At 41.2% G+C, this 13,495-nt stretch overlaps 1 protein-coding gene across 1 annotated transcript; it reads left to right on the top strand.

The window, feature by feature from the left end:
* The first annotated feature begins 7,965 nt into the window (after nucleotides 1–7,965).
* Nucleotides 7,966–9,560, top strand: LOC102115378 (uncharacterized). The gene is made up of 2 exons (XM_065526826.2): nucleotides 7,966–9,094; nucleotides 9,260–9,560. Exons 1-2 carry the CDS (start codon nucleotides 8,936–8,938, stop codon nucleotides 9,437–9,439), a joined length of 339 nt encoding a protein of 112 aa, XP_065382898.1. The 5' UTR covers nucleotides 7,966–8,935; the 3' UTR covers nucleotides 9,440–9,560.
* The last annotated feature ends 3,935 nt before the right edge of the window (nucleotides 9,561–13,495 follow it).

Genomic DNA, 13,495 nt, shown 5'->3' with positions numbered 1-13,495 from the left:
GGAAGCAGGGCTACCTCTATAACTGGGTATCTTAACAATTCTTACCTAGAAAGTAAGAAGAATGGGGTGAGCCTAAAGCTACCATTGGTAAAGAAGGGGCAGTTACTCGTTAATGATGGTGGCCAGTTTTTGTGATGTGGACAGTAGGTTTTGTCTGTGCAATTATGGTCTCGGTTGTCTTCATCGTGGTCACAGAGTGGCCTTGTCTGATGTTGATATTGGTGAAACTGTTCCACACGAGAACATCATGGCCTGGCTGTGGGTGCCAGGCCAGCTTGTAGCAACACTGAGACCTGACTGATAGAGCCACGCCAGCTCCCAGCCATCTCGGGCAACATCTCTGTCTCTGAAGATATGGCAGAAGCCCCTAGGATCCAGAGGGCCTGAGCATTCTCTAATCAACTCTTCCACCCTTTGACTAACTGATACTGAGTTTGTCAGTTCCTTTGACTAACTGATATTGAGCAGTTGTGTGTACCTGGCACTGGGGTGCAGGAGTCAGGTCCCACATACCCAAGATGTCACTCCAGCCCTCAGACTTCACTGGTGCCATGACAACCATTTTTTGTGACTTGCTTCTCAGATGCCTGACTTTGCTCACTTCCTGTTGCACCTGGTAGCTGAAGCTGCCAGATTTAGGATTGCATCAGCCTTCACTCTCCACTAACCCAGTAATCAGATGAGCTGCGGTTTTAAACATAGGTTCAGTGCCTTTGCTTTATTAGTAACTGCGTTGTATTGCAGCACAGCAAAACACTCCAATATAACCTAGTATTCAAATGTACCCAAGTTGGCCTCAGCAGATAAACATCTGTAATGGTGTTTGGAGAGGGATGGAAGTGTGACAGTGCACGTGGCCAGTGCAGACGAGGCAGAATCCAAAGAGGGAAGGAAAAGACTTCCCAGGAAAGGAAAGCCTGGTGTCTGCAGACAATGCATTAATTACATAGACAGATGAATAAATTCAGTGCTGAAACCCCATTCTATTATGTCTGATCACTGAGAACCATCTGCTCAGCAGCAAGGTGGGAGAGGAAGCAGCTCAGAATTGAAGTCCTGGCCGGCTGCATCTCTGTCAGCCTCAACGCAGTGGCAATAATATCTCTGAATGCTCCCTGATGGCAGACAGAACACATTCTGAGAGTTCCCAGGTTTGGGGGTTTTCTAACTTGAGTTTCGAATAGGAAAAGGGCTGCATCCTCGTTTATTCCCGAACCTGTTCTTAGTGGACGGTGAGACCAGTTTCCAGTCACCAATGAGTTTATACGGTTCCAGGGCTTGATTCTCCGGGCTTAGCTGCATCTGGCCGCAGTTCCTCTGTACCAGTGATGCTGCCGCTGGTCTCTTTGTGAACCCAGGAGAAGCACTCACAAGGCGAGAGCCCAGTTCCTTTGTGCCAGTGATGCTGCCGCTGGTCTCCTTGTGAACCCAGGAGAAGCACTTACAAGGCGAGAGCCCACAAGGTGCTAGACCCAGAGCAGCACAGGTGTGAAAAGGAACAGCACTGCCTGAGAGAAATGCCAGCCACATAATCTTAAATGTTCTAGTCTCCACACTGGAAAAGTGAAGAGAAACAGGTAAAACTAAGTTTAGTAAAATATTTTATTTAACACAAAATATCTAAAATATTACTATTTTCACACATAAGGAGTATTTCATGTTTTTTCTTTGTATGAAGTCTTCAAAATGCCACGTGTACTTAACTTTGGCACATCTCATTTTGAACTGTCCGCTTTCCCAGTGCTCCATGGTCACTCGTGGTGAGTGGCTATGGCATCAGAGAGCACAGAGCTAGAATTCAAGGGGCTACATGCATACCCCTGTTCTGGCTTATTTAAGGCTCTGATTTCTTGGAGCAAGTCTGGAGTTCTGTAGCCTTAAGATGTTTCTAGAACTCACAGAGAGTTGAGTCTAGTGGAAAGCTACCCCAGGGAGGTCCACTCAGTACCCTCAGTTTGAACTGAAACCTTCATCTGTGCTTCCAGCAGATAAGCCCTTCATCAGGCACCAGGTCACTTAGTCCTGGTTAATTGACTGCCTGCTTGGCTCTCCCCAGCTGACCCCCAGTCTATCTATGACCAGACCCTGAAAGGCAGGGACCAGCCCATGTCACCTCCTCTAGGAAGCTACCCTTGACTACCAAGCACCCCAGCCTACCTCCCTTAGGGTCACTCTCCACTTTCATTGTCTCTCTTTGTCTCTTCTCTGCCTCCTGCCGGGACTCTGAGCTCCTGGAGGCAGGACTGTGCCCTGAGGTCTCTGTCCCTGGGATACAGCACGGAGCCTGGCATAAAGCAAGTGCTTGGTGCATGTCACTGACTCACTTGAGAAAGGAGGAGGGGGCTGCTGGACACACCACTCACTAGCTGCTCACAGCCTCAGCTTCCTGGGACAGATGCCCATGAAGGTGGCACCGCTTGCTGCCTTCTGGGCCTTCCACTGTGGCCCGGCCACAGACTGGCATTCCTGCCAGGAGCCTGAACCAAATGGGGACAGACGTGTGTTTGTTTCATCCTCACCTATTTCCTGCTCCATCACCTCCCAGGCCCCAGAAATTCTCCCAGTAGGGTAGGGAGCAACCTTCTCTCAGGATTTCCCGGGAAGACTTTTCCCACCACCCTGCCGCCTCCCTCACCCCACCGGCACCCCTCGTCATCCTGAGACGCTCCACCGCCCTCGTACATAGGACAGACCACTAACAATTGTGCTGTCAGAGAGGACGGTGCTCAAATAAATACACCTCCCCCTCCACATCTCCCCCAACATCACTGGGGCAGAGAGAGAGTCCGGATGGGCCGTGCTGGGGGGAGGCTGGTTGGGGGGATCTGTGAATAGTGCCGAGGTGAAAAAGCAAAGCTCAAAGAATTCAGCCTTTTCTGAAAGAGGTCTGAAGACTGGAGTCCCAGACCCGTGATATTCGGTCCCTCTGGATGTGGAGCCCACTGAGGCTGTACTCTGGGACCCCGCTGGTATCTTCTAGGGAGAGTTTGTGGCCAGGGGACAGGAAGTGGTGCCATGGGGAGCTAGTGCTGTGGAATGTGGTACAAGGGTTGGCCCTGTCCAATGAGGTGGGTCCTGTGTGGGGCCTGAGCAGCCATCCATTCTGGCTGAGATGGGGGAGCCTGACCAGGTAGTGACTGAGGGACAGGTTGGCCTCTTCAGGAGGCAAAGAGGGGCCAAGGCTAGGGGCTGGCTGGCAGGGATGGACAAGGCAGGTGAAGGGCTGGAAAGAGATGAGGGGGCAAAGGCCAGGGTCCTCGAGCTCTTCCCCACTAGGGCCCTTTGCCCTGAGTGTTATTAGTCTGGACAACACTCTAGGAGCCTCTCCTGACTCCCACAGATCTGCCCTGCCCAGGGGAAGGCTCTCCGGGGAGAAAGCTCCTGGGAATGGCGGAGAGAGCCAGCACTTCTACTGGCAAGGCTCCTTATCTGGGGCTCACCCTGGGTCCAGTGGGTCAGACTACCCGGGCCTCTCTGTTAGGCTCCATGCCAGCAGCCGGTGGCTCTTTCAGGGCAGCCGTCAATTCTGTGGACCCCTCCGAGTGGGCTGGCCTTCTGACAGTGTGCTTGGTTGTCTGTCTTGGCCGAGCGGAGAGAGGCTACTGGTTCAGGGACAGCTGCTCATGGTCCTGCTGGACGGCCAGGGAAAGACCCGGGCTGGAAGTTCCGACAGGGGCCGGAGTGGCCAGGGATGAGGGGCCAGGCCAGGTGGTTCCCCACGTCTCTCTGCTGTGTGGTGTGGGCTCCCTCCGTGACTGGGTGTTTGCTAGGTTCTGGCAGGGGAGGACTTGGAGGGAGGCTGGGATGTTAGGAGAGAAGTGGGGGAAAACTTCCTGCTGCCTTTTCCAGGTCTTGCCATTGTCTTTCCAGAATCAGCAGCAGCAGCTGGAGATGAGGGTCCCAGTGCCCTTTCTTTAGGGTGACCACTGTCTCCCAGCACCCACACTGGTCTGAGCACTGGCAAGGCAGGGACAGCTTCATCTATAGGTTTGAGCATCAGTGTCGCTGCCCTTCTGTCCCTGATTCTGGGGGTGGGCGGCAGCTGCTGTGAGCGCTTATTATTCTCTGGATTGTTCAGTGGCCTTTCTGTTCATCCAGCCTTCCAACGACTGTGTCAACAAGTCCCTGTATTGAATCCCCTCCGTGTGAAGCACCTGTTATGGTTTCTGTTTCCTACTGGATCGTGACAGGCACAGCACCGTTACAGATTTGCTTGGCTGTTCTCTATCGCCCTCATTACGCATCAGGCTCCATAGGTAGGGGCCATGTCTGTCTTGTTTATTTTTGTATCGCCAGTGTTTGGCAGAGAGAGAGAGTAGGTGCTCAGCTTGAATGAATACTTGGGATTTAATTTTTTGAAATGTTTTCTAGAGACAGGATCTCACTTTACGGCCTAGGTGGGCCTTAAATGCCTAGCCTCAAGCAATCCTCCCATCCAAAGTGCTGGGATTACAGGTGTGAACCATTATGGCTTCAGTTCTTAATGCTGGTTAACAATCCACTAAATGGAGTTACAGTCCATGAATGAGTCTCACTCACAGTTTGCCAGTCCCAGGGCTGGGGGAACTGGTGGAGGCTTGGCCAACATGGTGAAATCCCCATCTCTACTAAAAATACAAAAAATTAGCTGGGTGTGGTAGCGGTCACCTGTAATCCCAGCTACTTGAGAGGGTGAAGCTGGAGAATTGCTTGAACGCAGGAGACAGAGGTTGCAGTAAGCCAAGATCGTGCCATTGCACTCCAGCCCAGGTGACAAGGGCAAAACTCAGTCTCAAAAAAAAAAAAGCTCAAGTGACACACAGAAAGTGATATGGTTTGGCTGTGTCCCCACCCAAATCTCATCTTTAATTGTAACTACCACCATTCTCATAGGTCGTGGAGGAACCTGGTGGGAGGTGATTGAATTATGGGGGCAGGTCTTTCCTGTACTGGTCTTGTGATAGGGAATGAGTCTCATGAGATCTGATAGTTTTAAAAATGGGAGTTTGGTTTTCTGTGGATGGTGTGGGGTGGGGAGATGGGGTGACGGTTCAATGGGATAGACGACTGGGTGTGGGGGTGAATGGGGTGGGGGACAGGGGCGCAGAGGTGAGGGGGGCGAATCCTGTCACCAAAGGGGCTGGACCTTCTTCCCTGGCAGGCTCAGCTGCACCTGGGATGTGGAAACCTTGGCGGGGGCGAGCACCCAGGCCAGTTTCATGAGCAGCAAAACAAAAACAAAACTTTAGCTGGTTTCCAATCGCTCAGCATGCTGCTGCTTTATAAATCATTTTAAAGTGATTTCATTAAGAAAATTCAGCATGTACAACGTTTTATTTTTAATGTACACATTTTAAAGCATAATGTTACATGCATTATGGAAAGGTGCATAGTGAGAGAAATCATTTCCATAATATATCAACTTCCTGGCTAAAAATTCTTTGGATAAAATCCAATATTTATTTTATATCAATAGACACCTATGTCAATATGGTTTTCACTGAGGGACCTTAGAGGGAAACTTTGAAGTGGGAAGGTGGTCTGTGTTCTTGAACAGAAAGACACATTTTTCTAAAGTTCTGAGCTCTTTCTGTGTTTTTAAATTTTACATAATCCAAATAAAGTTATCAGAGTGTTAAAATTACTCGTGCTGTCTTTTACTATTGTGATGACAGTAACAAAACTTTTGAAATGGAGTCAGAAAGACTTGCCTTTCTAGATATGAAAATGTGCTTAATTTCCACAAGTTATTTACTAACAGCTGAAACAACAAATCAGTGAATGGAACAGGTTAGAAAATCCAGGAACACCCCAATATGTGTAAGAATTTATTAGGTTGGTGCAAAAGCAATTGCGGTTTTTGCCGCAATTAAAAGTAATGGCAAAACCGCAATTGCTTTTTGCACCAATCTAATAGAATTCGATAATGGTGACATTTCATATTAGTAGGAAAAGGTGAATTACTCATAAATGAAGTGCCTGCTAACTATTTGGAGAAAACTGGCTAGATTTTTATGTCACAGAAATAAGTTCGTTATGGAATGTAGATTAAACATTTTAAATGCACAAAATAAGAAAGGTAACAGAAAAAACACAAATGCCTACTTATATTGATACATGTTTATATTCCTACAAATATCACAAGCACACATTCTGAAGGTCGATTTAGCAAAATAAAAAATTAAAACCTGTTTATAAGAAAAAAATTAACAAAAGACAGTATGTATATATACATATTAGATAAAAAAGTGATTTTCATTTTACAGAGAATTGTTCAAATCAATAAGAACTCATTTAAAATAGAGCAAAACATTTTTTTTTTTTCAGATATTCAAGCAACCTATGCACATATGAAAAAATGTTTAGTGCTCCTGGGAGGAGAAGTTATTTAAGTTAAAAAAGGAGGCCGGGCGTGGTGGCTCACGCTTGTAATCCCAGCACTTTGGGAGGCCGAGGTGGGTGGATCACGAGGTCAGGAGATCAAGACCATCCTGGCTAACACGGTGAAACCCCATCTCTACTAAAAATACAAAAAATTAAAGATCATGCCACTGCACTCCAGCCTGGGCAATAGAGCAAGACTCCATCTAAAAAAAAAAAAAAAAAAAAAGGAATGAAATACTGAAACACTGTTTTCTATCCACAAGTTTGTGAGGGTAAAGAGTAGCAGTACATATACTGCTGTTTAAAGTTTACGTTTCTGATGACTTTTCAAATAGAAAATTTGTTGGTAAGTATTACACTTTAAAATAATGTATGTGCCCTTCACCCATCAATTCCATTATACTAAAATATCTCTAGGAAATAGAGATACATGCAATTTATTTTTCTCAGCACTGCTTAAAATAGCAATGTATTTGGAAAACCCCTTATAATGGATTTTATAAATTTTATAAATTTACCAATAAATTTCACTGCATCCATACAATGGGACAATAGGGGACCTTTGCAGCTGTCAGTAGATACAGATGTATGATGAGGTGTGAAGATGTACTTTGATGATACATATACACAGTCTATGGTGTTTGTAAGCCAAATATGTGTACAAAATATAGCATTTCTTCTTTTCTGGAAGGTATGTTGTGATTTTTTTCTTATCTGTGATGTGTAAATGATCAGTATGTTTAAAACTTCTAGTAAATGTTTTTTATTAATGAAATTATCCTTGGGAAAAGAGGAAATATAAATCTTGCACAGAAAAAATAATTGTCACTTTCTATTTTATTTTATTATTTATTTGTTTGTTTGCTTATTTTTGAGACGGCGTCTCGCCCTGTTGCCAGCCTGGAGTTCAGTGGCATGATCTCAGCTCACTGCAACCTCTGCCTCCCAGGTTCAAGTGATTCTCCCACCTCAGCCTCCTGAGTAGCTGGGATTACAGGTGTGCGCCACCATGCCTGGCTAATTCTTGTATATTTTAGTAGAGATGGGGTTTCACCATGTTGGCCAGGCTGGTCTCAAACTCCTGACCTCAGGTGATCCCCCCGCCTCTGCCTCCCAAAGTGCTGGGATTACAGGTGTGAGCCACTGTGCCTGGCCTTATTTTTATTTTTTTTTTATTGGTATCTTCTGTGAACTTTTAGCCTCTTCAGAGGTAGAGGGAATATTTTTATATGTGCTTGATTATTTTATTATGCATAGATTTTAGTGTACAAATATGTTTTTATTATAGTTTTATTACATATATGCAAACAATTTTAAATTAATCATTTTAGTTTACCAGTGTCCTCATGAAAATGAAAACGAGCAAATATAAGTGATTATCACTATTCCAAAAGCACTGCTTTAATTTATAGTTTTTTTCATAATAAACTCCCCAACTGTATGTATGCATTCTTTCAATCCAGTTATTCATCAAGCATGATCTGAATACCTATTATGTAGCAGACACTTTCTACCATCTCTCAGGACTCTTCCACCGTTAACAACTTCATGTTTAGCTGCCCACCCTGAGCAAGCTGAGAGATTTAAAATGGAAGCATTAGGACTGAATCCCAATTGGATCTTTTATTCCTTTTTCTTTTTTTTTTGAAACAAAAGCAATTCTGAAGTTAGAAAATAGTAAAAGATAACCTTTAACTGACCTTTCAAAAACTTACGACAGTCTCAAATTTACTATTAATCATTGCAAATACCTAATTTATATAACATTCTATAGGTATTGAAAAAAAATGAGCCATACCCATTCATTTGAATACTGAGTTTTCTTTGGATTATTCTTTTTTGAAAATTGAAGTAAGAATTACTTTGCTTTAAAAATTTGTTGTTTTTATTTTTGCCTTCTATTTCCACAGTACTTTATTTAGGTGCCAATTATATGAGTAGAACTGCCTGTTCTATGTACTTAATGTAAGGCATCATGGATTGGGTGATGCCACATTACTTTATATATCAATAAGATAATGTTTAAAATGTTGCCAGTTATAATTGTAATATATAATGAATTGTAAACAGTATCCCAATGTCAGGAGATGCTACTATATAAGAGAATAGTGAGAAAATGAGCATCTGAGAATGATGGAAATACAATGATACATCTAATCTTTAATGGATACCTCAATATAGATATGATTGTATCATTTTACTTAATTAGAATGTCTTTATAAGAAGTAATATCTAAAAATTATTGAGCTGTTATTTGTGTTAGGAAGTGTTCTAAATGCTGTACATGGATTCTTATGTAAGCATCACTGCAGTGTTCTGTGGGATAGCTACTATTCTCTCATATTTTATTGATAAGGAAATTGAAGCAAAGAAAGGCTAAATAATAGCTAAGCGACAGAGCTGAAAGTAAATTTTAAGCCCCAATTAAACTGAATCCAAAAGTCAAGCTTTTTCTATTAAATAGCCTGCTCTTTCATTAATGTGGTGAGTAATAAGCACTAACAAAGGTTGTACTTTCTTCACAAGAAAATTAAATATTTGTTTTGAAGACAGAGAAATAACACGCTAATTAATGCTTACAGTTACCCGTTTTAAAAAGTCCTGTCACTCTCACAGGACTGCCCTACCTTTGGCCTGTGCCACTGGCCAACTGGAAGTCATATCTCTCCTGGTGTCCAGAAGATGTGAGCTTAACCTCTACGACCGTGAATGCAGGACACCCCTCGTCAAGGTATATAGTAGCCGACTCTTTGAGCATAAGATGGATTTGGTTTAAGTATATAGAATAAAAAGAACTTATCTCATTGGATACCACTGTATAACTAGTTAGTAAATCATATGGAGTGTTTATTTTGATTTTTCAGTATTTGCATGTTTCTTGGTCTAATACTGACAGGCTGTACAACTGAGGCAGGAGGCTTGTGCAACTATTCTGCTGAAAAATGGTGCCGATCCAAATATTATGGATTTCTATGGAAGGACTGCTCTACACTATGCTGTGTATAATGAAGATACATCCAGGATAGAAAAAATTCTTTTACATGATACAGATATTGAAGAATGCAGCAAGGTATAGATCAACCAGCGTTATTTTCAAACTATCTGAAATACATTTATTTTAACGTTGACACATGTTAGAGTCAATTTTTCATATTTGGAAGCTCAAACATTCCTTGAATGAAAATACTTTGAAATGCCTTAACTGTCTAAGATTTTACTTTAAATACTGGAACTTTTAAAGAAGCATTATAGGGTACAGCTTTTTTTCATGCACTTATGGTAAATAATTATAAAAACAAATGAATTACAATAAATTTATAATTCATGACAACTGAATTTGGGAAAGGGAATAGTTAAGTGGTTTTCCACTAAGTTACTTTTTTTCTAATCAGTGTGAAGTGACACAGGAAAGTAAAATTTGCCCTTATTAATAGGCTTTATTTTAAATTTCAAAGAAAATTAAAGCATTTCACAATAAATGTCCTTCTTGCTGCTATTGACAAGTATTGTATGTGAAGGTGATTTCATTTGAAAGTGATTCCTCTGTGGAAAGGCTTAAGCAGGAAAAATGAAGAAAAGGAGAGCAACCAGAAATGCACAAGCTAATTTGGAAATTAGGTAATGAGGGAAAATACTGTGGAGAGGGTTTTTGTGTGTTTTGTGGTTTGTTTTCTGTCTATATGTTTAGACAAGGATCTCTTCAGTTTTGGGGATGATTATTCTTACTTTGGGAAAGAGTTTGTGAGTTATTAAATTGCCTGGGGATCAGTTTTGGTAGGACTCTGAGGAAACCAGGTTGGCAGTGAATAGAGGCGATGAAGTGGCACACAGTTCAGCAGAGAGAAGAACACACAATTAATGGATATTATTCAATTCTGGCAGAAACAGCCACTTAGATAAGCATCTAAACTCTACTCTCAAGTCCACAATGTCTTGATGGGCAGGTAGGAGATAAGGAGCTTATAAATAGTAAAATCAAGTTGGATTTTGAGTTTACTAGTCTCTTCTCTACCCCTACCCAGGAAAAGTAAATGGAGTTTTCAGTGAACGGCTCTATCTTTTGCTCTTTCCTCTTTTCGGCCAAATCCCAAATGATAAAGGGCATTTGCCATGTAGGTGAGAGATGAGACTGAAGTGATTATCAACTGTGCTAGTCCACAGTTAGAATTGTGCATGACAGTAACCTGGGGAAATTAAAAGCAAATCTCTAAGTCTAGGATATCCCCTGATGATTTTAATATAGTAAATCTAATATTTACTATTAAATATTACTGGACATGTATGTTGTAAAATATTTCCTTGAAGCTGGGCATGGTGGTGCCAGAGCAACAGAATAAGACACTGTCTCTAACAACAACAACAACAACAACAATAACAAATTTCTTGAGACACTGATAGGCTGCTGGTTAAGAACCACTGAATAGATAAGTGTATGGTAAATTCCCATATCTCAAAAACGTAAAAAATCTGTAGAAGAGTTGGATGATAGGCGCTGCTTCCTTTAAATTTCTCCTTTCCAATAATATTAGCCTGACTTTTATCTGTCTCTACTTCTGTGGTTGGGAAGTTAAAAGGACTATTATTTGCAGTATCTATCAGCTGAAGAATAACACCTTTTCTTTGCCACCATCACTTATTCACTGCCATTCATAGGGTCGTTAGAAATTTACTATTGGGTACTCTTTTAATAAGTAGAGACTGACTCTTTCAGGACTTTGAGTCTCTTTGTTATCATTCTGGTGATTAGGTCAATACATCATTATTAAAAGCAGGGTTCTCTCAATTACAATATAAAAAATTCTAAACCTTTTTTTAAAGCTGAAGCTCTATTATGGACTGCCTCAGTATGTCAGTTAAGTACATAGAACTATGGCATAATCAGGATAGCAGTTTTAAACGCTGAAAACCATGAAGTTAATAAGAATACGGAGAACGCATATAGGGCATTATTAGAGCTTTAATTGATAAGCCATTGTATTTTTGTTTCTGATTTATATTTTACCTAAAATAAAAAAATTAGGTAACAATATGGAAACTAGAATAGTAATTTAATATTATTTTAATAATATAGTTGCAGGAGTCCTATGAACTAATTATCCATTTGATGAACAGTCTGGGAAAATTAAACATAAATTATAAATGCATGCATGTTGTAAAAGTGCTTAAAGTGGGTATTACGACTCTTAGTAACAATTTTTATTGCATTCTTGGGCCTGTTTTGGAAAAAAAAATCTGAAACTAAAGAAAGGAAGTATTTTACATGAAAATACTTGCTTTATATATAATCGCTTGGAGACATATCCATAGCAAATATAAAAATACAAGGTCTATAGTCTAAATGTGTCCCATACATATGTTTAGTTTGCCTCTATAAATTGTCTCAACATGGAAGGTTTAGGAGACTCACGCACAGATCTGGATTCCAGGCTTCTCTTCAAGAATCCAATCTGGTGTCCCTTGAGCCTATCTCACGTTTAGGATGCTGTGCAGAGGTTGCCCCTTTCTATGAGGCGTGTGGTCTCCGTTCTGCTACTGTGCCTACCTAGGTACTTCCTCAGGTCATCTCCCTTGCCTCTGTAGGGATGACTTTACAAGCCCTGTTTTATAGTATATTTTAGTAAATATTTCAAGGTTTTCAAGACATTTTATATTTATTTAAATATAGAGTCTATATTTTATATAAATCCCTTAGTAATGTGGTTGAACTTTTGAATTTAGATGGTGGTGTTTTTATAAACTATTTTTCTTTGTATATACCATAAATAATCATCTTCCCATTAGAATGCATGTAAGCTTTTTAAGGTGAATAATGGTATAGTTGCATAGGTTATGCATATTGTAGACAACATTGTATTTTTCTGTTCAGCTTTGCCTCCTAAACATGCAAGTAATTGGCCGGGCACAGTGGCTCACGCCTGTAATCCCAGCACTTCCAGGAGGCCGAAGCGGGTGGATCACGAGGTCAGGAGACTGAGACCATCCTGGCTAACACGGTGAAACCCCCTCTCTACTAAAAATACAAAAAATTAGCTGGGTATGGTGGCACATGCCTGTAGTTCCAGCTACTCGGGAGTCTGAGGCAGGAGAATGGCGTGAACCCGGGGGGAGGAGTTCGCAGTGAGCCGAGACCCCGCCACTGCACTCCAGCCTGGGCGACAGAGTGAGGCTCCGTCTCAAAAAATAAATAAATAAATAAATAAATAAATAAATAAATAAGAAACAAATAAATACAAGATGCAAGTAATTTAGTGGCTTTCATTATGCTATAAATAATTCATATAGGTCATTATTAGAGCTTTAATTGATAAGCCATTGTATTTTTATTTCTGATTTATATTTTACCTAAAATAAAAAAATTTAAGTAAGAATTAATATGGAAACTAGAATACAAATTTTTAAAGGAGTTATGTACCAGGGTCCTAAGATTATAATTACATAAATCTTTGCACCAGGGTCCTAAGATTGTAATCGAGAATAACATTTCATACAGAGCTTTCTGACAGCTAAGATAAAAATATTGCTAGAAAAAGCCCATGGACTATTTAATAACAAGCAGTGAAAGTTCATTTGAAGCCTATCTCTATTAATTCAGAGCCCAGCTGTCTGAATTAAAAAGAGATAGGCTTCAAATGAACTGTCAATCGTGTCAGATTCTCGGATGACAATGTCAGGCCCTCCATGGGATATTCTGCAGCCATTAAAGAAGTAAGGTAGATTTATGGGTAAAAAGAAAGTATACCAAGACATGGATGCCTTCTCTCACCACTCCTATTCAACATAGTATTGGAAGTTCTAGCCAGGACAATCAGGCAAGAGAAATAGATAAAGAGTATTCAAATAGGAAGAGAGGAAGTCAAACTATCCCTGTTTGCAGATGACATGTCCTATATTTAGAAAACCCCATCATCTCAGCCCAAAAGCTTCTTAAGCTGATAAGCAACTTCAGCAAAGTCTCAGCTTACAAAATCAATGTGCAAAAATCACTGGCATTCCTTTATGCCAACAACAGGCAAGCAGAGAGCCAAACCATAAATGAAGTCCCATTCACAATTGCCACACAAAGAATAAAATACCTAGGAATACAGATAACAAGGGAAGTGAAGGACCTCCTTGAGAAGAACTACAAACCACT

The sequence above is a fragment of the Macaca fascicularis genome, chromosome 13 (genome assembly GCF_037993035.2).
Source record: "Macaca fascicularis isolate 582-1 chromosome 13, T2T-MFA8v1.1".
Lineage (NCBI taxonomy): Eukaryota > Metazoa > Chordata > Mammalia > Primates > Cercopithecidae > Macaca > Macaca fascicularis.
This window is presented reverse-complemented; position numbering and strand designations above follow the sequence as displayed.